This window comes from Lipotes vexillifer, unplaced genomic scaffold (assembly GCF_000442215.2).
Source record: "Lipotes vexillifer unplaced genomic scaffold, Lipotes_vexillifer_v1.1 scaffold1706, whole genome shotgun sequence".
In the NCBI taxonomy this organism is placed as follows: domain Eukaryota; kingdom Metazoa; phylum Chordata; class Mammalia; order Artiodactyla; family Lipotidae; genus Lipotes; species Lipotes vexillifer.
In genome coordinates this window covers 305,062-332,937 of record NW_006772773.1, presented here as the reverse complement: position 1 = coordinate 332,937, position 27,876 = coordinate 305,062, and the positions used below count along the sequence as shown (strand labels likewise).

The 27,876-nt window shown below is 36.1% G+C and overlaps 1 protein-coding gene across 1 annotated transcript in view; it reads right to left on the bottom strand.

The window, feature by feature from the left end:
* The window catches only part of CPLANE1 (ciliogenesis and planar polarity effector complex subunit 1), a 128,388-nt gene that overhangs the window by 78,734 nt on the left and 21,778 nt on the right, over positions 1-27,876 (bottom strand). The window contains exons 16-29 of the mRNA XM_007447916.1: positions 26,984-27,212; positions 25,752-25,891; positions 22,922-23,139; positions 20,202-20,366; positions 15,295-15,433; positions 13,994-14,103; positions 13,716-13,874; positions 13,491-13,599; positions 11,516-11,816; positions 9,255-10,164; positions 2,747-2,895; positions 1,969-2,153; positions 1,365-1,453; positions 318-397 (exon numbers count right to left, since the gene is read on the bottom strand). Coding sequence (XP_007447978.1) covers positions 318-397; positions 1,365-1,453; positions 1,969-2,153; positions 2,747-2,895; positions 9,255-10,164; positions 11,516-11,816; positions 13,491-13,599; positions 13,716-13,874; positions 13,994-14,103; positions 15,295-15,433; positions 20,202-20,366; positions 22,922-23,139; positions 25,752-25,891; positions 26,984-27,212 — 2,983 coding nt within the window. The remainder of the gene's footprint in view (positions 1-317; positions 398-1,364; positions 1,454-1,968; positions 2,154-2,746; positions 2,896-9,254; positions 10,165-11,515; positions 11,817-13,490; positions 13,600-13,715; positions 13,875-13,993; positions 14,104-15,294; positions 15,434-20,201; positions 20,367-22,921; positions 23,140-25,751; positions 25,892-26,983; positions 27,213-27,876) is intronic.

Here is a 27,876-nt window from a genome sequence, read left to right as displayed (position 1 = left end):
AGGGAAAGGGAGTACCCTAATTAGCAGCTGAATAACTCTGGTCTATTCACAGCTATATTTTACTTTAAGGTTGATAGTGACAGGAGAACAAAAAGCATTTTAGACATCATTATTTATTTCACTCTACCAAGATTTAGAAATATAGAATTTACTAAAAATCATCACTACCATTACTATTAAATTGAGGTTACAATTTCAGTAGGAACACAGTATCACCATAAAATATATATTGTCAATGATGAGGAAAACAAAAAACCCTCTTCATCAAGTGAATCCCAGATGAGCTTTGAAAGCCTTCCATACTTTTTCCCCCTTACCCTTTCTGTTCAGTTGATTTTTCCTCCATACATGTCTCTAACAGTTCTTCCCTTGGACACTGAAACTCTCCTGTGGAATGCTGTTAAAATTAATAGTACCCAAAAAGAAAATAGGTGAAACAAACAGGTATTACTGTCTGAGGTATCTTGAGTTTCACATTAGCCATTCGCCTGGAATAAAAACAGTCTAAAAGCAAGTGCGAAACCAAACATTAAAATGTACTCCCAGTCCTGCTCTGACTAGACCTTTATACTATGATGCCTTTGGCCCATCACCCTGAGCCACTGAGCATATTAAACTACAAAGACAAATGATGTCACTAGAAATCATTTACAATGTATTTACAATGTATTTGTAAATTAAATGACACACACATCACTACATAAGTAAGTACAACTGACCTTTGAACAACACTGGTCTGAACTAAGGGAGTACACTTATATGCAGATTTTTTCAGTAAATACACTACACCATCTGGGGTTGGCTGAATCCGCGCCAGGTCCTGGAACCAATCCTCCATGAATACTAAGGGATGAATGGATGAGGATTTTTGACTGCATGGGGGTCAAAGCCCCTAACTGCCATGTTGTTCAAGGGCCAACTGTACGCTGTGAAAACAACTAGAAAATCAGAAAAAAAAAAAAAAAAATCCTTCTTAAAGGAATTGTTTCAATAATTAGAGATGTCTGTGTTCTACCTGGAAATCTAGAGTATAGAGTTTTGAGAAAACAAGTAATACATAAAAGTGCATGTATGTGTAAAAACTGCACACTACTGCTGAATTATACATTCTGAATATGGAACACTTGCATCACTCCTGATTAAATTACTACAGCAGTTTATGAAATTAACATTTCATTGCCTGAAATTATTAGACATCTAACTAATAATAGAATTTCAGTGAAAGAAAAATGCTGCATGGCTACACTCTACAACCCACAGTACACTTTTAAGAGATAATAGCCTTGGTTGGATATATTGAATAAAACACTATAGTGTTACCATAGCATAATTTAAGTAACTTTATCCACTACTTATAGACTTACTTCTTCTAAATGCTGTGGTAAAGTCTGCATCTGCATGTAAGACGCAATACTGGGACTTTTAACAATTCCAACAGATTCTTTGGCATCCTCTACACGGAAACAAGAAGGAAGAGAAAACTGACCTTTTGAAAAATAATCAATTTTCTTTTTAGAATGTTCAGAAATATTATAGGAAACAAATATAATGGCAGAAACATTTTCTATCCTCCTTACAAAAATATCTTTAAACACCTAGAGACAACCCCTCTTCATCAAGTGAATCACAGGTGAGCCTTGAGAGGCCTCATATCAGTGTGTATAACTCCATATAAAGCTCTGAGAGTTTCTGTTTTAAAGAAGACTGCCAAGGAAAGGTTCATAGAATTGGTTCACAGCAATGAGGAGACCCATAATAATTACACAGCAAGGCAAAAGGCCTCAAAATTGTATATTCAGGTTATAAGTTAATATGCTTAACGTTTCATAAATATTAAATACTCTAAATATTTGGCTTTAGGCTATTATAAACATGCCAATTTAGATGTAAGACTAAGTTATCTCAGATAATCATTCACCAATATCAAATTAGTAAGGTCAAACAAAAAGATTAGCTAAATGAACTGACCTTCATAGTCTGATGGGTATATATCCATTTCCTCCTGTGTAAATGTTTCTACTTCTAAAAGATCCTCCTCAATATCTACAAATACTTTTTCAGTATCATCAGTGACAGAAATAATCTCATCATTGGTTCCTTTTATTTCGGGATTTTTTACTTCAGTTGGCATTCTATTGACAAAAATTAAGCAGCTAAAATTATAACTCATTCTTGGGAACAAAGAGCTTGCTTTCAATTGATTCAGTTTATTGAAAAAGAACAAACTAAGCTTTCGTATTTATAAAGTTTGTTTTTTAACCATGTATGGCAAATACCAGAAGCTTAACAAAAGGTTGTTCAATAAGTAATTGAATGTCCCGTTTTTATTTACTCAAAGGATTAGAATAATTTCGACTTTTCTAAATTTGCCATTCTCACAAAGGAATCTTCCTGCTACCAAGGCTTCAGCTTTAGTATTCAAAGATACATTACTTGTAGCATAACTTAATACGTAAAAATGGATGAGATGATTAGTTCAACTTCCTCTGACACAGGAAATCAATGAACATAATAAAGGGATCTCTTGGGATAAATTAGCTCCTCTCTTACAAGATATAAGCTAGACCAACACATAAAGAAACAAAATTTGTACCGAATTGTTAAAGTACTTCAGAAAGCACTTGCTTACTGCTTCTCTAGTTCAAAGAAATGCTCATTTCTTTAACCTTCAAGGGTTCAATTCTCCTTTAAGCCCAAACACCATCAAACAAGGTATTTGAAAAGGAAGGTATAATCAGCAACTTACTTCAGGATACTTTGACAAGATTCATTCTGATCATTTCTTTCCTCACTCCCACCTTGAGTGGATACTGCAACAGAACAACCAGCATCTGTTTTATAATCACTCTCTATATTGGGTCCATTCTGAGGCTCAGGGTAATTATTCTCTAGCACCTAAAACAAACCATTTATAGTACTTAATATTCATTACTGAATCCCTTACTTTTCATTATATTTTTAGATTATTAATACTTCCTACAGAACTTCTCCTGATTAAGTCTCTTATTCATTTACCAAGTATTTACTGCATTTCTAATACTCATTATTTGATGCTGAAGCAATGACTGTCTTTATTCCACCTAGAAAAAATAAGCTTGACTACCTAAAGAGTATTCAAAAGAAATCAGCCTTACAAACTTGAAAGGTATATCACCAGTGTTTTCAGGCCACAGAACAATAGCAATAAAAATGTAAAGTTGCTTTCATTTCACTCTCTTTACGGTTATAAAGACATTTAGTAATTATTCCAAAATGACATAGTGGGCAAAAATATATGCAGCTAAAAATACAAGGGATGTATCTTTTTTGTTTTACTTAGAAATTAAGGTATGCATCACCTAGAAACACTTAAAAATTTCCATGACAACAAATATCACAGTATCTTCTAAACTACCTTACAATAACAGAAACTGATCTCAAAAAAAGGGAAAAAAAAAACACAAAAAGAAAACATAAAACAAAACAAAATTTCTTCAACCCAGAATAAACTAGTTTAAAATGAAGGCAATTCAAAACAGAACAAATGAAGAATTAAAAAGTGTGGAGGGGTGTTGGCCAAGATGGCAACACAGGAGGCTCCTGAATTCTCCTCTCACAGACACACTGAACGTACAACTACACACAGAAAATTACCACTGAAAAGAAATCCAGAAACTCACTGAGTGACTCCTACACATCAGGAGAATAAGAAAACACATGCTGAAACAGGTAGTTAAGGCTGAAACACAATCTGACCATAAACCCCAACCCCGGAACAGCACCCTACAAGCGGGAGGGAACTTCTAACTTCCAGCTTCTAAAAAGCAACGGGTTTCGACCCTACATTTAGTGCCCAGACTTTTAAGACTCCTACTTGAGAGTCAGGCCCCCAAAGCACCTAGCTCTGAGAGCAGAAGAATCTTGTATCCATGAAACCCACAAGACTATAGCAAACAAAGAAGCAGTTATTAACAAGTGTGTGAGCACTCCACTGCAGCTATCCCCACAGGGCTTAGCACAGAGGGGCAGGCAAAAACAGCCATCTCCCAGTCTTCCCCTGGAATAAGTCCATCTGCATACTTTGTAAGCTGCTGCCTGGGGATCCCATCCCTGGCTACAGCCCTCCCCAGACACCAGGGAAGCCAAAGAACACCTCCTCTATCTTCTCTATCTAGCCTGCTCCAAGTCACCAGTATCTCCCTAGAAGGAGCCTGTACACGCATATGTTGCCCCAGTTTTTGCAGCTGCTAACTGAGGGGGAGGTCCCTGGACCACCTGCCTCTGATAGCCAGTAGGGCTTGTATTCACAAGTCCTACAGGACTGAAGCAAACAAAGAAGCAGTTCTTAATGGGTGCAGGAATACCCACAATGGCTATACACATGGGCCCAGACCACAGGGAGCAGGCAACAATACCCATCCCCCAGTTACTCCCCAAGAAGGGCTTAACTACATACTTTGCCACATGCTGTCTCAGGGTCTGGCTTCCAATCAGCCTGCATCTGGTGCTAAATGTGATCTACCCCTTTGGGACACTGACAGGTCTTCGCATAACCTCAACTACTAGGAATCACTAAGAACAAAGGAGGCTTAGATAATCACAAAGGTTTCAGAGACAACCAAAAGCTCAAGCCAGGCTAACTGATGAGGTTCATCTCCTACATAAGACCACTTTGTTCAGACTGGGCAATGTGGCTATTTTATCTAATGCTCAGAAACCAACAAAGAGACTCAAAGAAAATAAACAGAGGAATATGTTCCAAACAAATGAATAAGATAAATCTCCAGAAACAGATCTTAATGAAAGAGATAAGTGATTTACCTGATAGAGATCTAAAATAACAATCACTGAGATGAGGCCAACAATGCATGAACAAAGTGACACTTTCAAGGAAGAGATAGAAAATACAAAAAAAGTACAAAACGTAAATTAGAACTGAAGAACACAATAGCTGAACTGAAAAAGTCACTGAAGGGATTCAGTAACAGACTAAATCAAGCAGAAAAAAGGACCAGAGAACTCAAAAATAGGGCAGTGGAATCAAAGAAGCAAGAAGGAAGAAGAATAAAAGAGTGCAGATAACTTAAGGGACCAATATATGCATTACAGAGGTTCCAGAAAGAGAGAAAGGGGTAAAAAGCTTATTCAAAGAAATAATGGCTGAAAACTACTCAAACCTGGGGAAATAAACAGACATCAGATCCAGAAAGCCCAGAGAGTTCAAAAATAACATAAATCCAAAGAGACCTACACCAAGAGACAAGAGTTAAAAACAAGGAGAGAATCTTAAAAGCAGCAAAAGAAAAACAATTTGTTACATATAGAGGAACCCCTATAATGTTATCAGTAGATTTTTCAGCAGAAATTCTGTAGTCCAGAAGGGAATGGCATGATATATTAAAAGTGCTGAAAGAAGAAAACTGCCAACCAAGAATACTCTACCCAGCAAAGTTGTCCTTCAGAATTGAAGGAAAGATAGTTTTCCAGACAAGCAAAAGCTGAAGGAGTTCATGACCACTAAACCAGCCTTACAAGAAAAGTTACAAAGAGTTTTTCAAGCTGAAACAAATAGATGCTAATTAGTAGCAGAAAAACATACGAAAGTATAAAACTCATGGTAAAGGTAAATATATAGCTAAATTCAGAATATTCTAGTGTTGTAATGGTGGTGGGTTAAACACTCATAACTCTACTATGAAGAATAAATCACAAACGTATTAAAGATAACTATAACTACAATAATTTATTAATGGATATACAATGTAAAAAGATATAAATTGTTACATCAAAAATATAAAATGCAGGGAGAGGGGTAGTGTAATAAATATGCAGAGCTTTTGTATGCATTCGAAGTTAAGTTATCAGCTTAAAACAGACTATTACAAACATAACTTGTTTTAGTATAAGCCTCATGGTAACCACAAAGCAAAAGCCTATAGTAAACAAGCAAACAAAAAACCCACAAAAGATTTTTTAAAAGGAATCCAAGCATACCTCTACAGAAAATATTCAAATCTCAAAGAATAGAGCAAAAGAGGAAGAGGGAGTTCCCTGGTGGCCTAGTGGTTAGGATTTGCATTGTCACTGCTGTGGCCTGGGTTCAATCCCTGGTTGGGAAAGAAACTGAGATCCTGTAAGCCATGCGGCATGGCCAAAAACAAACAAACAAACAAACAAACAAAAACAGCAAGAGAGGAAGAAAAGAACAAAGGAAATACAAAACAACCAGAAAACAATTAACAAAATGGCAGTTTTAAGTCCATACATATCCAAACATATCTATAATTGATTTAAAGGTAAATGGACTAAATTCTCCAATCAGAAGACATGGAGTAGTTGAACGGATTAAAAAAAAGACCCAACTGTATACTGCCTACAAGAGACTCGCTTCAGCTTTAAAGACACACGCATACTGAAAGTGAAGAGATGGAAAAGCATTCCATGCAAGCAGAAACCAAAGGAAAACAGGGGTAGCTATATTTAGAAAAAACGAACTTTAAGCCAAAGACTATAACAACAAAGAAGCTCATTATATAATGATAAAGGGGCCAATTCATCAAGAATATATAACATCAATTAATATTTATGCAGCCAACATAGAAGCCAACACAAAAATTAACTCAAAATTGATTAAAGACTTGAAAGTAAGACCTGAAACTATAAAGCTCCTAGAAGAAAAGACAGGCAGTTAAGCTCCTTGATGATGATTTTTTGGATTTGACACCAAAAGCAAAGGAAACAAAAGCAAATTTGAATTATACCTCAATAAAACTGAAAAAAAAAGAACAAATTTAGGTACTATTGGAATTCTCCAAATATTAAAAAAAAAGTCCATGTCCCAACTACTTTACCATATAGAAATTTGTTTTCCAAGAAATTCACCTCCATCTTTTTCTGGAGTACAACAGCAAGTACTCAATCAAAAGATATTTATGAAAAAAATACTTGCCTTGCAAGCAGTTAGCTTAAAAGAGCAGCCTTTTACTTGCCACTGGGTAGAGAAAAGAAAGAATAGCCCGGGCTTCCCTGGTGGCGCAGTGGGTGAGAGTCTGCTGATGCAGGGGACACGGGTTTGTGCCCCGGTCCGGGAGGATCCCACATGCCGCGGAGCGGCTGGGCCCGTGAGCCATGGTCGCTGAGCCTGCGCGTCCGGAGCCTGTGCTCCGCAACGGGAGAGGCCACAACAGTGAGAGGCCCATGTACCGCAAAAAAAAAAAGAAAGAATAACCCGTAAGCATTAATTTCTCTACTGATATCCATCTGCCTTTCTAGGTTTGGTCCTCCAACCTCATCTGCCAGATAGTATAAGAAAAGATGATCCCCTAATACATACAATGAGATTATCAGTAATAAAAACTGGACAGCTGCCTAGTTCTTCCTCATCTGAACAAAACCCTAAAACTTTCAAAAGAAATAACAGAAATGTAATACCACTTGTAATATCACTTAAAATTATCTCCTTTTTCCTCATTTTTTTTTTTTTTAATTTTGGCCACTCCACACAGCTTGCAGGATATATCAGTTTCCCAACCAGGGACTGAACCTGGGCCACGGCAGTGAAAGCACCAAATCCTAACCACTAGACCACCAGAGAACTCTCTCTTTTTCCTTTTTATAAACACACATGAAATCTCAAAACCTCACAGCCTCTCTGAAAGCACTTTAACCCTAATTTATCATTTTTAAGAATTAAAGGAACCACTTTAAAAAATTAGGTGATACAGGTTATAATCAGCATTGTCATTAACTTTGTTACTTAGTGATTCTTTATTATATAGGGAAATATAAATATAGCTTTAACCTAAAATGAGAATTCTCATTTGTATGTAATTAACAATTCAAGTATTTACCTTAATAATGGCATTTTTTGCCTTATATGTAGCAAAATAGGGTTGTTTCAAAAGCCACAATGATGTAAGAATGGCAGCTGTAGAAGTCTTTACACGAATGACGGGACTGTACTCACAGGATGACGCAGTGAGACCAAAATCACAGAGCAGTCTTCTATCAGACCATCTTATCATCCATTCCAACAGCCTTCTTATACTGGCAAATGTGTTACTTAGTGCTAGAGGAAGATCTTCTTGAGGGTTAATATCATTGCGTTGAATTGCTTTGAAAATACATCTTCTAGTTTCAATAGACTTGGGAGTGCAAAAACTATGGTTTGCCCATCTCTGTATTAAAGTTTTCTCTGCATTGTCATCTTGTATTCTGTAAACTGACTTCTGTTTTAAACCAAACAACCCACTCTTCCCTTCATTTTTATTGACTTCATTCAAAGGGTTCTCTAAAAAAGGCCTGATCCCTTGATTAACCAGTACAGAAGCTGAAAGTGTCTGGTTTTCTGATTTTTCATACTCATATGACTCAGGAGCAACAACAAAGCAAGAACCAGCTCTAAACACATTCTGGTTTTTGGTTTTGCCCTGACGTCGTTTTAATGTTGTATGTACATCAAAAAGTAAAGAATTAAGTTCATGTTCTCTAAGATGCCCAGAAAAGCTAGTTAGAAATGGAATGCCAGCATCCTTGGAACCAAGTAGGTCTCTTTCAAGCGCTGAGCCTGCGCGTCCGGAGCCTGTGCTCCGCAACGGGAGAGGCCACAACAGTGAGAGGCCCATGTACCGCAAAAAAAAAAAGAAAGAATAACCCGTAAGCATTAATTTCTCTACTGATATCCATCTGCCTTTCTAGGTTTGGTCCTCCAACCTCATCTGCCAGATAGTATAAGAAAAGATGATCCCCTAATACATACAATGAGATTATCAGTAATAAAAACTGGACAGCTGCCTAGTTCTTCCTCATCTGAACAAAACCCTAAAACTTTCAAAAGAAATAACAGAAATGTAATACCACTTGTAATATCACTTAAAATTATCTCCTTTTTCCTCATTTTTTTTTTTTTTAATTTTGGCCACTCCACACAGCTTGCAGGATATATCAGTTTCCCAACCAGGGACTGAACCTGGGCCACGGCAGTGAAAGCACCAAATCCTAACCACTAGACCACCAGAGAACTCTCTCTTTTTCCTTTTTATAAACACACATGAAATCTCAAAACCTCACAGCCTCTCTGAAAGCACTTTAACCCTAATTTATCATTTTTAAGAATTAAAGGAACCACTTTAAAAAATTAGGTGATACAGGTTATAATCAGCATTGTCATTAACTTTGTTACTTAGTGATTCTTTATTATATAGGGAAATATAAATATAGCTTTAACCTAAAATGAGAATTCTCATTTGTATGTAATTAACAATTCAAGTATTTACCTTAATAATGGCATTTTTTGCCTTATATGTAGCAAAATAGGGTTGTTTCAAAAGCCACAATGATGTAAGAATGGCAGCTGTAGAAGTCTTTACACGAATGACGGGACTGTACTCACAGGATGACGCAGTGAGACCAAAATCACAGAGCAGTCTTCTATCAGACCATCTTATCATCCATTCCAACAGCCTTCTTATACTGGCAAATGTGTTACTTAGTGCTAGAGGAAGATCTTCTTGAGGGTTAATATCATTGCGTTGAATTGCTTTGAAAATACATCTTCTAGTTTCAATAGACTTGGGAGTGCAAAAACTATGGTTTGCCCATCTCTGTATTAAAGTTTTCTCTGCATTGTCATCTTGTATTCTGTAAACTGACTTCTGTTTTAAACCAAACAACCCACTCTTCCCTTCATTTTTATTGACTTCATTCAAAGGGTTCTCTAAAAAAGGCCTGATCCCTTGATTAACCAGTACAGAAGCTGAAAGTGTCTGGTTTTCTGATTTTTCATACTCATATGACTCAGGAGCAACAACAAAGCAAGAACCAGCTCTAAACACATTCTGGTTTTTGGTTTTGCCCTGACGTCGTTTTAATGTTGTATGTACATCAAAAAGTAAAGAATTAAGTTCATGTTCTCTAAGATGCCCAGAAAAGCTAGTTAGAAATGGAATGCCAGCATCCTTGGAACCAAGTAGGTCTCTTTCAAGAACATAACTCAAGAAGAGTTCAAGGAATTTAATATATTCATCATCGTCACGTTCAAATTCCCAAACACCTATTACAGGAAGTGCATTTTGTAACAACTTTTCACGATCTTCTTTTCTTTTAGGGTTTTCCTTCTGATTACATATTTTCTTTTTTCCACTGGGCTTACCAGTCAATGTTAATTCCATGTGATTTGGGGCATTTCTATAGCAAAATAAAATTTAAAAAGACAAAATTAAGATCATTTAATCACTAAAAATGATCTTAGCATTGACAATAAAAATTCTCTCCGCTGGTTAAGTCATACCTCTTGTTTTTTGATGCCTTGATAACCTATCTTTCAAATAAGGGGCAAAGATCTCTAAGTATTCACTCGAGCTGAACATTCTGAGTCCAAAAAATATAACAGATTAATATCAAAAGGGAAATTTTATGTTAAAAAAGATTAAAATGTGTTCACAGAAATTTCACTATTAAAAAAAACATGACTTTTTCTGGGGGAAAAAAAAAAAAGGTCCTCTAACAGGTCAGAATTTAGAAATACTATACAAAGTCAATAAAAATTCACAAGCCACCAATACACATCATAGTTTACAGTTTTCTGTTTCTCTCTTGCATCTACCCCTTTCAGCTTCCCTGTATGATAAGCAGGACTGCCCTCAGGATTCTTTACCACACAAAAGTTGGGTATTTTTCTAAACACTTTCTGCTGCTATTAACCTGTTGGGCAGGCACCTAACTACCAGCCATAATTACTTTTAAATCTGTTTCCTTTCAACATGGTTCTTAGGGCAGAACACAGATCCCTAGTTCCCTCAATAAAAGAAAGCTTCTAGGTAGGCACCTGGGCTGAAGCCGCCATGTCTCTTCCTATTAAGAATGCAAAATAAGCAGTCTCCAAGGTATTCCTGTGCTAACACTGAAGTTGTTTGGTGAAACAAGCACATCATTTATGATACTACCAGAAACAGTTTAAGCAGATGTTTGAAGTAGATGATATTATTTCACTTAAGCAAGATTATGGTTGATTATATAGTCTTTCAGTCATGAGAAGGATAAACTGCATTGTAGATACTGAATGATAAAGAAAAAAATCTGCTTAAATCAAAGTTAACAGAGGTTTAACTGATAAGAATTTCTCAACAATTTACAGACAAGCTTTAAAGATGAATGTGCAAAAAGAAAGAAAAAAGATGAATTTGCAAATTCCTTTTCTGGAAACTCTAAAAATAATATAGCTAACCAAATAATCCTGAACTATTTAAGTCTAAGATTGCTGAAAGAACTAAAAGTCCTCCAGTGAACTCTAGAATTTCATTTACTCATTTTATTTTACACCTTCAGGTGGCAAAATTATTTTGTATCTCAGTAATATTTTAAATGGATTTTCAAGTCTCATCTTACACTCCTAACATTCTTGTGGGTATGGAGGGTGGTAATAATACAATCAGTGAGGTTGCTGGAAATAAAAATCAGGTCATCAGTTGCATGAAAATACTGAAAGTACTTTGTTCCCAAAGGAAGTGAATGCTTTCTATTACGAGAAATATTGTACCTTTGAGAGAAATGTATCCTACTTTTTTCTTCAGCCAACAAAGCTTCTGAGAAAGTATCAGCTGTATCTGCATCACTGTGGACCACAGAATTCCCTGGTTCTGTGAGTGTGCTCCTGCTCAAACTAGTTCCCAAGGAAAACTTGTCAAAACCTAGAACCTCAGCTGGTTTTTCTTCTTCAGTTGGTTCCCATATATTCATCTCAAAAGAACCTATATTTCTCTGCACACGTTTCAGAGCTTTTACCCTCACTTTATGGATAGAATGCATGATAACAGACATCATTTCCTGAGTTTGGGGACCTAGAAAGAAAAGAACAAAAGGCCTTAAAGTTCATTAAAATGTTTCAACTCAAGACATAAGGGGATCCAATTCTGGTCCCCCGCTGGGAACATGAAATCTAACTGATGGCTAAGGCTTAGTTCTACAATCTTACAGATCATGCTTTTTTTCAGTATCTGTTAGAAAGGTATGCTCCATATTTTTAAGGTAGAACAGGAGAAGCTAGAAAAGGTCCATTAAAGAACAATAAAAGTGACTCCATAAAAAAGTATGCCCTGGAAAACAAAAAATTTAGAAGCAATTTAACTGGTTCAAAAATCTGATAATTAGAGAAAGAATCACTAACATTCTTCTCACTCCCACAGAGTGGCACACAAGAGAAAATAAGTATAATTTTAGCCAAAGAAACAAAAACACCTTTCTGACTTCAAGTAACAGAAAACAATAGAAAGGGAGGTTTTTCAAGACTGCCTGCATAACAATTTTTAAATACCATTAATACATAAACATGACATTTTAGAGATTTCAAAAAGTCTGAAAAAATATAAATCACAAATACAATGTAAATACATTAATGCAATAATGTACATCATAGTATATTACTAGACTTAAATAACTAGACTATAGTTCTAAAACAGAGAGTAATTTGAATTCTTTAAAAATTTCTACAACATTATGAATACCTCATTTTATTGCACTCCACAGATATTGCATTTTGTACAAATTGCAATACCTGTGAAGGTCTGGGGCAACCTTCAAGCAAGTCTACTGGTGCCATTTTTCCAGCAGCATTTGCTCACTTCATGTCTCTGTGTCACATATTGCTAATTCTCACAGCATTTCAAACTTTTTCATTATTATGAGATTTGTTTTGGTGACCTGTGATCAGTGATGTTTAATGCTACTACTGCAAAAAGATTATGACTTGTTTATGATTATGACTCGGATAATGGTTAGCATTTTTTGGCAATAAAGTACTTTTTTAATTAAGGTATATACATTGCCTTTTTTTAGAGCACACTTAATAGACTACAGTATACTGCAAACATAACTTTTATATGCACTAGGAAACCAAAATATTCATGTGACTTGCATTACTGCATTATTCACTTTATTATGGTGGTCTGGAACCAAACCTGCAATATCTCCAAGGTATGCCTGTGCTTAATGCCATTGAACTGTACACTTAAAAATGGTAAATTTTATATTATTTATATTTTACTACAATAAAAAAAATTTTCACAAGGTCATCTTGAATGCATAGTAGAAAATAAGGAGCATAAATAACCATAAAAGGAGAATACTAGTTTTCAATAAAATATCTGATTATACAAAGCATTATATATTCATTTTATATATTTTATCTTTTTTAATCCTCTTTCAATACATATTCATAAAGAAGTATTAATATACTCATTTTACAAATAAGGAAAAGAGGCTTAGAGATACTGAGCAACTTGCCTATGGTCACACAGTTACTAACTGACAGAGCCATGACATGAAGTCAGCTTTGTCTGGTTCCAAAGCAACAGAATTGGTGCTTCCGTAATGGGGAAGTGCTTCTGACTTCCCATACTCCTTTCTCCAAAGAGAAATGCATAAAAACATAAGCGCTAGAAAATAAATGCTTTCAAAACAAAATGAGAATCATCAGCAATTTACCTATCAGATATCTAAGAAATGACAAACAATACCTTTCACAACATAGTGTCTGAGTCTCTGTTGAAGACAGTGATATTTTTCTCTTACAGGAACCCTTATGTCCTCAGGATTGGGAAATGCTTTCACAAAAATTTCTGCTACCTTCAGAAAAATTAAAAAATGAGTTTTATGACCATCATTCTTAATTATAAATAAAATTTAAATTCTTTAAAGTCTCTGATTCTGATTTAGTTTATTTTCACCTACATTTACATTACCTCTCTGATTGGTGGCAGTTCTCCAATGAGGCTCAAAATTAGATCCTGAATAAGTTCTTCAATATTAGAAAACCGAGAGAACGGTAGCATTCTACAAGCCCATTCCACTGCACTGAGACAGTGCTCAACCATACAAGAATCAAACTTCACTTCAAGGTCCTAAATGGATATTGAAAAATATCATTTCCTTTTCATTTTAGACGGACAGACTAGATTCTTCGATCGAGCAATTATTTCCCAAGTAATATTTATTTTTCTTATTCTTGTGTAATTGATACCTTTTTTCCCTCCACATTTTCCCTTGCCTTCTGATATTGCCTGCAACTATAGGATAACTTATCACGGACATGCAGCATCCAACACAAAGCACAAAGTTCTCTGAAGCAACCTAAATCAGGAATGGAAATATGAAAGAAGACTGTATGAGTATATACATTAATATTATAACAACTGTTGGTTATTTTTTTTCCAAAATAAATGTCTTTATACTGTTGATTACAAAAGAAACATGCTCATACTCAATACTTTATATAAAAGTTGTGGAGATCCTTACAGAATTTTTACACATATTATTCCAGAACATTTCATACATGTCATACTTGCATGAAAATATTAAAAACACTTTATAGAGTAAATAAGCTACTCTATTTATTGGTAGTTTGTTTTAAACTTAGAGTATATTTAGATATTTTTCAAAGCCAATACACATAGCTCTACTTAATACCATATTGTTAATTTATTTGGAAAATCACTTATTAATAGGCATTTAAGGGACTTCCTGGTGGCACAGTGGTTAAGAATCCGCCTGCCAATGCAGGGGACACAGGTTTGAGCTCTGATCCGGGAAGATTCCACATGCCGCGGAGCAACTAAGCCCATGCGCCACAACTACTGAGCCTGCACTCTAGAGTCCAGGAGCCACAACTGCTGAGCCCGTGTGCCACAACTGCTGAAGCTCGCGTGCCTAAAGCCTGTGCTCCACAACAAGAGAAGCCACCGCAATGAGAAGCCCGTGCACTGCAACGAAGGGTAGCCCCCGTTCACCACAGCTAGAGAGGGCCCGAGCACAGCAACAAAGACCCAACACAGCCAAAAATAAATAAATAAATAAATTTATAAAAAAGAAAAATAGGCATTTAAGTTAAAAAATTTTCAATATTAGAAATATAATTTCCAATATAAAACAATTTTTTTATTAAAAGTAATACAAGTACACAAAGATATATAACATCATACTATGTACATACAGTTTTGCAACTATCTCTTTTTTTTCACCTAATGTATCTTAGATATATTTCCGTTTTTTTTCCCCCCCTGGCCGCACCACGAGGCACGCGGGTTCTTAGTTCCACAGCTAGGGATCAAACCTGTGCCCCCTGCAGTGGAAGCTCAGTTTCTTGACCACTGGACCACCAGGTAATTCCCTCAGATATATTTCCATGGTGGCAACATACACATACGGTCTTTTCATTATCAGTACAGTATTCTGTTACATGAAACTTCCCCGAATCAAATGTAAAATATACCATTAATAATATTTAAGCCTAATTTATAAGCAAGCAGCTCATTTTGGACAAACCTATTGCTTTAATGGACACTTCATCAAGCTTGTGGTCTCCAGTTGCCCCAGGTCGAAAGAATGCTACACCTCCTTTACAGAAATTAAGTAACGACTGAGGGAAAGGACTCAATGAAGGAAGGGATCCTTTCATTCGAATCTGAAAGTAAAGAAAGAATATGTTAATTACCAGTCATATAAGTCAATTTTTAAGGAAGCTATAAAGCAACAAACAAGGCAGGTAAGATAAACCATAAAGAGTGGAAAACACAGCATGATTCCCATACTATGTAAGAAAATATCCCTGAAATCACTTGTACTTTCAGAAACTTAGCTCGCAAATTTAACTCAACAAATTCACTAGGCTAAATCTCAAAGGAAAAAAAAAGGTTCTAGCCAAATTAACCTCTCTTGTCACTCAGTTTTGCCTAAAAATTTCTGTATAAAAAGAATTTAATGCTATTTGCCCTAACTTTCCCCAAAGGAACAGTAAAGAAAATAAACTTAAGTATCTAACTCCACCTATGTGCATTACCTAAAAACTAATACAGAAAAAGGTGTATCTACATACAAAACTTGAAAAAACTATAAGTGACAGAATTATAAAGTCATCATTCGGCAACTCCTAATAAAAAATGACTCTAGCAAGGATCATCAATAAATGCTTAATTAGGTAAAAAATTGATGGGTTGATGGAGAACATGATAGTGGGTGGAACATGACCCAAATTCACTGATCCATCTAATATCATGAAAAGCGAAAGAAAAAGACGTATGTGCAACATGATATGCTGCAGAGGGGAAGTATACAATACCACTTATTAAGGATTCAATTCTAAGAAAATGTTAACCTGAATTTAATCAAACCTGTCTACTTTGATGAGGATAGATTAATTACCAGCTTATAGAAAATAAAAAGAGGAACAACTTAAATGACACTAAATGAAAAAATGACAGACAAATCCAAAATATGGTTCAGGACCAACTACCTAATCTCTCTAACAAATCAAGAATAGAAAATAAAGGAAACTACTGTGTGTTAAAAGGAAACTGTGATAGAATAAAAGAAAAGGGGGACTTCCCTGGTGGCACAGTGGTTAAGAATCTGCCTGACAATGCAGGGAACACGAGTTCGAGCCCTGGTCCAGGAAGATCCCACATGCCATGGAGCAACTAAGCCTGTGCGCCACAACTACTGAGCCTGCGCTCTAGAGCCCGTGAGCCACAACTACTGAGCCCGTGTGCCACAACTACTGAAGTCCATGCACCTAGAGCCCGTGCTCCACAACAAGAGAAGCCAACGCAATGAGAAGCAAGTGCACTGCAAAGAAGAGTAGCCCCCGCTCGCTGCAACTAGAGAAAGCCCGTGCACAGCAACAAAGACCAAACGCAGCCAAAAATAAATAAATAAAAATAAATAAACTTATAAAAAAAAAGAATAAAAGAAAAGGGATCTAAAAGACATAAACCTGGGAAGAAAAGGATTAGCAGTAGGCTTGTAATCTATTTTCTCCCTCTACTATTCACTTCCAGAGAGACATGATGTAGTCAAATCCCCTTGTAAGCATGCTAAGGACAGACATCTTGTCAAACAAATTAATGGTATTTACCAGATGTACAGAGTCTGTCTAGGCTGGTTATTAGAAACAAATCTAGAATGTATGGATTTATGGAGTATGACCCCTGGAAAATGTTACACAAGCTATATAATTAGAGAGATATAAAAAGGAGATGTTAAATAACTGAAATAGCTCCCTTTTGTGTCATGACGTTAAAAAAAAACCAGGACACGTTCTTCTACGGTGAGAAAAGACTTGGAGCAGTGTATGCAATTCCAGAGTTCACTACATTTCATCTGTATCGTTTGGCTACCTATATCCTTGCAATTATTGGTGCAGTTTAACCCATGGATGAATAACACATGTCTACACAAAAACTTATACATAGGGGCTTACCTGGTGGCACAGTGGTTAAGAATCCGCCTGCCAATGCAGGGGACACGGGTTCAATCCCTGGTCCGGGAAGATCCCACATGCTGTGGAGCAAACTAAGCCCATGGGCCACAACTACTGAGCCTGCGCTCTAGAGCCCATGAGCCACAACTACTGAAGCCTGCGTGCCTAGAGCCCGTGCTCCACAACAAGAGAAGCCGCCGCAATGAGAAGCCTGTGCACCGCAACCAAGAGTAGCCCCCGCTCAACACAATTAGAGAAAGCCCGCGCACAGCAACAAAGACCCAACGCAGCAATCAATCAATCAATCAATAAATACGCTGCACCCCTCAAAAAAAACTTATACATAAATGTTCATAGCAGCATTACTCATAATAGCTAAAAAGTGGAAGCAATCCAAATGTCCATCAATGGATGAATAGATAAACAAAATGTTATGTATCCATACAATGGAATATTATTCAGCCACAAAAAGGAATAAAGTACTGACTCATGCGACAACATGAATGAACTTTAAAACCATTATGCTAAGTGAAAGAAGCCAGTCACAAAAGGCCATATATTGTATGATTTCACTTATATAAAATGTCTACAGTAGGCCAATTCGTAGAGACAGAAAGTAAATTAATGGTTGCCAGGGGCTGGGAAGAAAAGGAAATGGAAGTTACTATTAATGTGTTTCTTTTTTGGGGTGATGAAAATATTCTGGAATTAAACAGTGGTGATGGCTGCACAACTCTGTGAATATACTAAAAACCAAGGGATTGTACATTTTTAAAAGGTGAATTTTATGGAATGTAATTTATATATCAATTAAAAATGGTAAAGAAATTAGCTAAAATATTCTGCATTATATTAGTTTCCTATTACTACCCTAACAAATCACCAGAAATTTGATGGCTGAAACCAACACCCATTTAATATCACACAGTTTTTGTGGATCAGAAGTCTAGGTACAGCTCAGCTGGCTCTCTGCTTAGAGTCTCACAAAGTCAATCAAAGTAACAGCAAGGCTGCCTTCCTTTTTAGAGATTCTAGGGGAAATTTATTTCCAGGCTCATTCAGGTTGTTGACAGAATTCCATTCCACGTGGTTACAGGACTAAGGTCCCCCATTTCCTTACTGGCTATAGGCTGGGGAAACATTTTCAGTTTCTAAAAGCTGCCTTCATTCCTCGGATAATGGCCCTCTTCAAACCAGCAAGGTTGAACTGAGTCCTTATCACTCTTCTAATCCTCCCTTGTGCCTCATTTCTCCTGCCTTCCTTTTCCACATTTCACTTGCCTAGAGCCTGTGCTCCGCAACAAGAGAAGCCACCGCAGTGAGAAGCCCACGCACCGCAACGAAGAGTCGCCTCCGCTCGCCGCAACTAGAGAAAGCCCATGCGCAGCAACGGAGACCCAATGCAGCCCAAAAAATAAAAAAGAATAAAGGAAACCGTTTTCTACAACAAGCAATTTTTAAAATAAAGTTTCCTATAACAAACACTCAGGCTCAACAGATCTTGAAACTATTAAAAACAATCTTTCAATAATACAGGAAAACTCTTTGCCGTTCTTAGTAAACATCCTTAAACACACCTTTGGGATAACAAGATATAGAATGAGTATAGTTTTAATAGTTTTAACTCGTATTTTTATGGTAGCTGCATGCAAATTTCACAAACCTTTCTCTCTAAAAAAGGATAATTTTCAAAAACAACTTGATAAACAACTTCTCAGTCTCTCTTAGGATTTCTACTAAAAAAAGTTGTAAACTCTCATTACATTTAGTAATTTAATCAAGGGCCAAATTTTAGATTTTGGGGGCTAATAATATTTAGCTCCACATTTTACAGAGAGACAGACAACAAAGGAATTGCAGCTGGGTAAGGGACATACAAGCAGATGTCCCATCTGGCTGCAGATCAGGTAAGAATACAGCCACATCTCAGCTGAGGTCACTGTAGAAGAGGATGACAGCCCCAGAATCAAACTGAACTGCCCATCTCCGAAGACAGGAAGGGGGGAGACTCTGACCGGGAGTGACACACCACCAAGAACTAACTCTAACTCTCCACGGTTTGACACCACAGAAGCCCCCACGGAACACAGGTAACGTCTCAGGAAGAAGTGGGGTAAACCCTGAACTAAGCTCAAATCTTCAATGATTGTGGGAAAAGAAAGTAACTAGGGAAAAAATAAAAGTAACTGAAATTACCTGGAATTAACTGACTAGGTTACACTTTCTATTGTCAGACCACATGGGACTAACACTGAGCTCCAGTTCAGAGTCCTTATCTTTCAGCAGAAAGAACATTTCCATACCTTCTGCATGACTTTTAATTTCTGAGGCCATGCCTCAAAACTTCCTTTATAAATGTCCAGGAGTATTCTACTTTGAGAAGCAGGTTTCGTACTACAAATAAGCCTGAAATTTATGGATTTATAGGGCAGGACTCCTTGGGAAAATATCACAATTATAAATATTAATAAATATTAGTATATTTAAATTGTTTACCATACTGTTACCGAGTCTAAGCTCATACGGCTTGCTGCACTACAGGCCAATAACCGAGAAATGAGTTCTTGGGGCAAGGAATAACGACTTTATTCGGTAAGCCAGCAAACCGAGAAGATGGTGGGCTCATGCCACAAATAACCATCTTGCCTGAGTCAGAATTCAGGCTCCTTTTATACTAAAAGGGGAGGGAGTAAAGTCAAACACTTCCTGGTTCCCATCAGCCTCTGGAAGGCATGTGTTAGTTTCTTCCTCCCTGCAGTCATTCACAGGTGGGCCTGGTCAGGACGTTTCCTGTTAGCTAAAAAGAGGTATTTTAGCTTAATGCTCATTAGCAGGGAAGCAGGGTTCCCAAAGATGGGCCATTATGTATAATTTAAGGTTAGAAGCAATAACCCTTTAGTGATTAACCTGTAATAGAATACAAAAGGTTCTTCCCTATTTCAATAGCACATAAGTGACTAGGACATTTCCATACCTTCTGCATGACTTTTCTTGCCCATCTCAACTGCAAGATGTACCACTGTGCTACAGGAAAAGAACACCGAGCTGCCCGGAAAAGCAAGAGAACACGTTGAAGGATTCCAGACACCTTTTGGCGATTATCTTTTTCAGCTTTTAAAAGAAGATCATCACCATCTTCCTAAAAAAAAACAATAACAACAATTTTAGTAGCTAGTAAAACAGAAACTTAAAATGTTAAAGTGAAAATAAAGATAGTGCTTCTCAAAGTAGAATACTCCTGGACGTTTATAAAGGAAGTTTTGAGGCATGGCCTCAGAGATTAACTACAGCTATTTCTAGTGTCAAGGAAACACTTCTCTCACCTCAAACAATGTAAAGGGGTAAATCGACCCTAATCCCAAGTCTTCAGCTACAACAGTTGAAGCCATCACCCCTGGCTCCATGGGTGGAATGTTACAGAGAAAGCTCCTTTCAAAAAGAATGACTTTTCCCTTCCTCTTCCTGGAAAAATCCCATTATATTTCAATGTCACCTCCTCTGTGAAGCCCTCCCATTCTGTGCTCCTATGACACTTTGCTCAGACTTCCATTATAGCTTTCACTAATCTATTCTTGCTGATTTATGTATCTGTTTCCCACACTATTGAGAACTACCCAGGAGCAAAGGCCTTGTCATATAGTGCATAGAGTAAACTCCAATACGTGGTAGGATCCAACAAATGTTTCTTGAATAAACACAATTCAAGTCAGTAGCTACAGATTAATTTCCCAGAGAATGACATAATGTGAGTACTGTAAACATTTGCTTCCCCAACCTTCTCCTACCATTGTCACTTCTTAAGAGTATTCAGTTTTTATTTGGGTATCTGCCCCTCTCCTACACAGCCATATGATTCAAGCAGAGCTGATCCCATACCCCTAGCTGCCAAGGAAGGCCCTAGTCAATTGCCAAGCAGTACTTTGTATTAGCCCTAGCCAAGGTGTTTGATTCGAGGACAGGGAAGTGACCTCAGTCGGTCTTATAAGAGTAACTCTCAGTACTCTTGCTTGGAATGCTGGGAAAGAAATACTTTTACTGCTTTTCTTTCTCCCATTCCCACTCCCTTTGGACATGGACAAGGTATCCTTAGAAGCTACTGGCAGCCATCCTGCTCCCACAAAGGGAGCCAGCCTGAAACTGAAGCTGACACCTTAAAAAACAAACTAAAAGAAAGAGCCCAAGTCTTTGGTAACATAACTGGGCTTCTCAATTATGCCAGCCAATATTTACCAAGTTTTCTGTTACTTACAACCTAAAGGGTTCTAACTGATACAGAGGGACATTTAAGAGAAATCCTACCATTGGAGATTATTTTACTAAAAAATAATAAAATGAAGTACTACTAAGGATAGTTACCAAACTAATATCAGCACAGCATATCTAAAAATATCTTAAATGCTATTTCTAATTCCTAAACCAACACACTGAAGACTCAGATATGAGAGGAAAGAGGAATTACTGAGAAAAACCATGGACTACTTATTCTTTCCATTTGTAATATATTACACCTGAAATATCAACAAATGAAATATTTTAACCTACTGAAACGTAACTCGAAATACAACAATGAGAATACAGCAAATAAGTCTAAAAAAAGAAAAGGAAAAAAAGTTGCTAATTCTGAAAAAGTAGTAAAGAAACAATACCAGTATCAATTTAGACAGCTAACTGAATATTAAAACAATTTAAATGTAAATAATTTACATTAACACTTTAAATCCTAAAACCAGCTATGTTATGATTTTCAATAAGAGCAGAGGAAAAGTTCCTGAGAGGAATACAGTATTGCTATTTATAAGACAGAACTATCAATTGAAAAGTGTAGGAGAAAAAAATGACCTTTCAAATCAAAGAAAAATCAAACTAAGTCTTTCAAAAGAGGCACAGACAATGAGATGAATAAAAGACTAAAATAATGTATGGCTTGGGACTTCCCTGGTGGCACAGTGGTTAAGAATCCACCTGCCAATGCAGGGGACACGAGTTCAAGCCCTGGCCCTGGAAGATTCCACATGCCACAGAGCAACTAAGCCCACGGGCCACAACTACTGAGCCTGCACTCTAGAGCCTGCAAGCCGCAACTACTGAGCCCACATGCCACAACTACTGAAGCCTGCGTGCCTAGATCCCGTGCTCCACAACAAGAGAAGCCACCGCAATAAGAAGCCTGCGCACCGCAATGAAGAGTAGCCCCCGCTCACCACAACTAGAGAAAGCCCGCACACAGCAACGAAGACCCAACACAGCCATAAATAAATAAATAAATAAAAAATAATGTATGGCTTCTAAATTCTGACATTCTTTTTGCTACCTAAACAAATGTTTATTTTTTAAAAATCTGGATACAGAGAAATATCTCTTAATTTTGTTTTATTATTGAAATAATTTTAATATTTATTGAATGCTTACTATGTGTCCTAAGCCCTAAAGTAAAAGTTTTTACAGGATATCTCATTTAATACTCTCAATAATGCTGTCAGAGGTACTATCATCATCTTCATTTTACAGATAAGGAAACTTAAACATCAGTTTAGTACATTGCCCAATATTACACAGTAAATAAACAGCAAAGCTGGAATCCAGAAGTTAGCTTCAGAGCCTGCATTTTTAACTTGATGATTATTATCAAGTTGATTATTAAAAATTGGACAAAATCAATTTTAAATTAATTAAAAGATTAAGCACTAAGCTTACTTCACTAAGAACAGCTGGCTGAGGACAATATAATGGAGGAGCTGGAAGATACAAGCCGACCGGCACTAAGCCCCACAGTCTCTGACTGAAGTCCTTGGCAGAGTTTATCAGAAGCTGAAATGTCTCTGAAAGAATATCTGCATCAGCCATAACTGCTGCTTTCAGTACTTCCTGCACAGAACCAAATAGCAGATCTGCATCTTCTTCTTCAATGGGATCTAGCAAATACAAAATTAGGTAGTTAAAATTTATATTATACTTTTCATGTTATTTTATAGGATAAAATTTCGTATCTGAAAAAGCTGATTGCCAAAAATGAACATATTGGTTGACATGCAAAACACCCAGACTTCTAGACAGAAACTTAATAAAGACTCTCTTACTTTTAAGATCATAGGTAATCAGAGCACAAACTTTTCCAAAATTATACAAGGCACTGTAATAACAATTATATAATAAAAAATTCTTGGAATATAGTCATGACTCAAAAATAATAATAAAAGAAAAAAATATTAATGGGAAAAATAAAATGTCAAGAAAGACTCCAAAATAATATACAACATTATATGAAGGCAGTGAGAGAGTAATTATTTTCTTTTTCATAATAGTCCATCACAGTACTTTTTATAATAAAAAGGACTTGTGAAGCTAAAAAAAAAACCCCAGAAATATACAAAATAGTCGTACAGTATGGCTTCAATTATATAAGTGTATGTATATATGGAGACATGTTCCTGGAGGCAAAATGCAGAGATGCAGGTGGCAGAATTGGAGACTTACACACTTTTATATTAGGAAATATTTTATGCATACTTTAAGGTATAGAATATAATATGAAAACACTCACGTACTGACTTTTCATCCTTGTCTGATATTAACATGTTTCCTACATTCAATTTAGATTAAAAAAGAATGTTGCAAATACAGCTGAAATTCCTTAGGTACCAATCATATTTCACTTCCTCTCTCCAGAGGTAGTCACTATCCAGAATTTGGTGTGGCTCTACTGAAACTCCTATTACACATATGTTGTGTCTTCCACAACATTCTATACAAAGTTTAACTTCTGTTTCATATTTTCCAACTCTTTTCTTTATACATTTTTATCTCTCTCTATATATATTTTGTGTGTGTGTATATATACAGAGATAGATCAAATTCATTTTCCAGTTCACTAACCATCTGCTGAGTTCTTTGTTTTTAAATCAGTTTGTTGAGGTATAATTTACATACACTAAAATTTACCCTTTTTAAGTGTACAGTTCAATGAGTTTTGTTTGTTTTTTGTTTGTTTTTTAAAGTATTTATTTGGCTGCGCTAGGTCTTAGCTGCGGCACGCGGCTTAGTTGTGGCATGCGGGATCCACTTCCCTGACCAGGGATGGAATCTGGGCCCCCTGCACTAGGAGTACAGAGTCTTAACCACTGGACCACCAGGGAAGTCCCCAATTCAATGAATTTTGGCAAATCTATACAGCCTATAATAACATTTTCATCACTCCAAAAAAGTTCTTATACCCTTTTGTTGTCAATTCCCCCCTTACTCCCATGTAACCATTGATCTGTTTCTTGTCCCTATAGTGTTGCTTTTTATAAAATCACATAAATGGAATCACACAGTGTGTAGTTTTATTTCTGAGTTCTTTCATTCAGCATAATGGTTCTTCAATTCATCCATGTTGTTGCATGTTATCAGTAGTTTGCTACACTTTATTAATTATTATTCCATTTACAGATAAATTGCAATTTGTTCTTCCATCCACAAGTTGATAAGCATCTGGGTTGTTTCAAGTTTTTGGCTATTATGAAAAAGCTGCTATGAACATTCATATACAGGTTTTTCAGTGGACCTATGTTTTTATTTTTCTGGGTAAATACCTAGGGGTGGAATCCATTGACTTTTTCTCTTTGTTTCTGACCCCTGGAAATTTCCCTTACTTTCTTTAAATCTTAGCCTTTAAATGCATATCTTTATATTTTATCTAGAAACACACTGTATCTATGTATTTATTGTGGGAGAGTTTTCAGATCATCTAAAACAATATATTGCCAGAATTGGAAGTTCAGACTGGGAATTTTTTAGTCCTTTTTTGCAAAATCAACTTTCATGTAGATACATTATCTTTCATTTACTTAAAAAAAAAATTGACAGAAAATTATCAAAGAAATTTTCAGTCTGATTTCCAAGTATTATGAATTCTTTCCAGAAAGAGAAGTTATAATTAATAAGCTCTAGGAATCTAGAGCAAAGTCTCACTCCTTAATGGAGACAAGCACTAATAAAACAAAACAGCTATCCTGGTTTTATCATTAAATATATGACTTTAAATAACAGACTTCATTACTTTTTGTCTAAATTTCCCCATCTTTAAAACAGACGAATTTTATAGGGCTCCTGGGTAAATCTATGTATTACATGTAATATTATATTATTTTTTTATAATACCACTCAGAACTTTTCAAATTAAAAGCAAAAAACAACTCTATGATTTATGCATTAGGCAAGAGGTTCTAAACACCCCTCGACATCTGAGATTCTATGATTCTATGACTGCAAAAGAAAACAATCTAAATGCAGCAAAATACCACTAGTATAAAGAAAAGCTATGTATGGAAAATCAGAATATCATTCAGATACTGAACATTGTATTTTGAACTGCATCAGTTTGGGATGCTCCCATTATTAAGAATAAATAGCAAAATTTCATTTTTGATAAGCTTATTACTTCAAAGCATTAATATATGTGTGGGTACTTAAAAGCTTTTTAAAATACCATAAGCTTTATATTAATTAAGCTGATACATGTGTCGACAATACATAGGTAACACACCTGTAAACTGTTTGTATTTTGAGCCCATTTCTTTTTTTGCTTCCAAAGAGGCTGGCTGACCTAAAAAACACTGCAGTTTTTCCTGGAAAATCTGTGCTGGAGTCATATTTAACGGTAGATTCAGACCCTTTTTCCTGGACCTGAAATCACATCAAATTAAGGGAAAAGAATACAAATTTTGGAAAAAGGAAACATACACACATCAAGAGCTAAACATAAAATTTTAAAGAACAGAGAAATTCACTTTATTCATCCTGTATTTAGACAAGAAATAAGCAAGGAAATACTGTATTAAGGGTAGTATTAAGGCTTTCCATAATTATGGTACTAATATATCTCCTCATCCTTACCTCCCACTGCTGCCCTACATACGTACTCTATCCAAACCAAACCAAACTTGCTTTTGCCATATGCCTTTGCTCACGTTTGGAATGGTCTCTCTCCCTACAGCTACTCAGTTTGTCAAGATCCCATCTTCCCTTCAATGCCCATCTCAAATGACATCTCCCACATAAAGTATTTCCTGTCCTTCCCTCACTTGATATTATTGCTCTCCCTACTGTACCACAGGCACTTTTCTTACCATACTATGTAAATTGTAATAATGTTTTGTCCTATTTTCCCTATTAAACTATAAATGCCTAAGCATAGAAACTATGTACCATTTAAGTTTACAATCCACTACAACACCTGGCATAGAGCTTGATACAGAGTTACTTAATAAATAAACATACATTGAATTATTGAATTAAAAAATATAGAAGACACAGCAATACCATAACCTTCAGAATAGTTAAAATATAGGGATTAGTTTGATTAGCTTAAAACTCAAATCCTGTTTGGGAAAGGCAAACTTTCCCATTGACTATAGGCCCTTTGAGGGGACTACTAACAAATTAATGTGCTAAATAGATGTTTTAACGCCGTAAGTAAGCCTCTGATCTGTCCAATACAGTAGCCACTAGCTGCATATAGCTCTCTAAATTTAAATTAATTAAAATTAGATGGAAAATCCAGTTCCTTGGTCTTACTATCCACATTTCAAGTGCTCAATAAATACATGTGGCTAGTAGCTATCAGACTGGATAGTACATATAGAATATTTCCATTACTGAAAAAAGTTCTATTGGACAATGCTGAACTAAGGATTCCACAAAATGCGTAAATACCAGCAATGACTGAAATAAAAAATATTTTAGATGACACCATCATACTTTCCTAAAAATACATACCTTGTGAAATTGCTATCATGTTTACAGAACAGCTGCAAGGCCACACCAATGGAAACAGATGTCTTCCAGTCACCAAGTTTCTGTGCCAACCACACAGCTTCTGGAACCAGGCCACCAATAAATAATAATTCAAGGGCGTATTCAACTGTCCACACATTAGAAAGATTCTGCTCTCTAACAACACTGGCCACCTTCGAGTGTTGCAGAGGAATAAGTCGAAAGGGCTGCTCTGTGAGTAAATTAAAGAAAATGGATTTTACAATTATATATACAAGAACTCATACCTCCTTTTATAGATCTCTTCGATCAGTATTTCCTACATAAAACCACAACAAGGAAGATACATATAAAATGGCCTAAAATAATGCTTAACATACTCTAGAATAGTTTTTTTAACATTGAACACTGTGTCTCTTTAGTGGGTCATGAAGCAAATGTCAGCATTCCTAAAAACATGAAACAGAGTAGACACAGAAACAAAAGAGACAGTATCAGAGTGCATTACACAAAATAAAGGTAAATAAGTACAGTTTAATGAAACTTTTTGGTCAGATAATATAAACGTACACACACACGTAAATGTACCGGTCACAGTGTACAGTTTACTACTGTGGGCTGCTCTGCAATATATAGCTATTTCTCCTACTGCATCATGAAATCTGGAGGGCAGAGACTGCATTTTACCTGACTTTGCATTCCTCATAGTGTCATGGGATATAAATCTAGTTTGAGGTAATACTCAAGCATATTAAATGTTCAATGTATTAGTGTTTAACAGAAAGTAGAAAACTGTGATTTTCAGTAATCCTGAACAAATGACAAGATTTCAGTCTGGCCTGAGATTAAATACAAAGGGTAATAATATCCTTCTCCCCAGCCTTCTGTATCTTTCC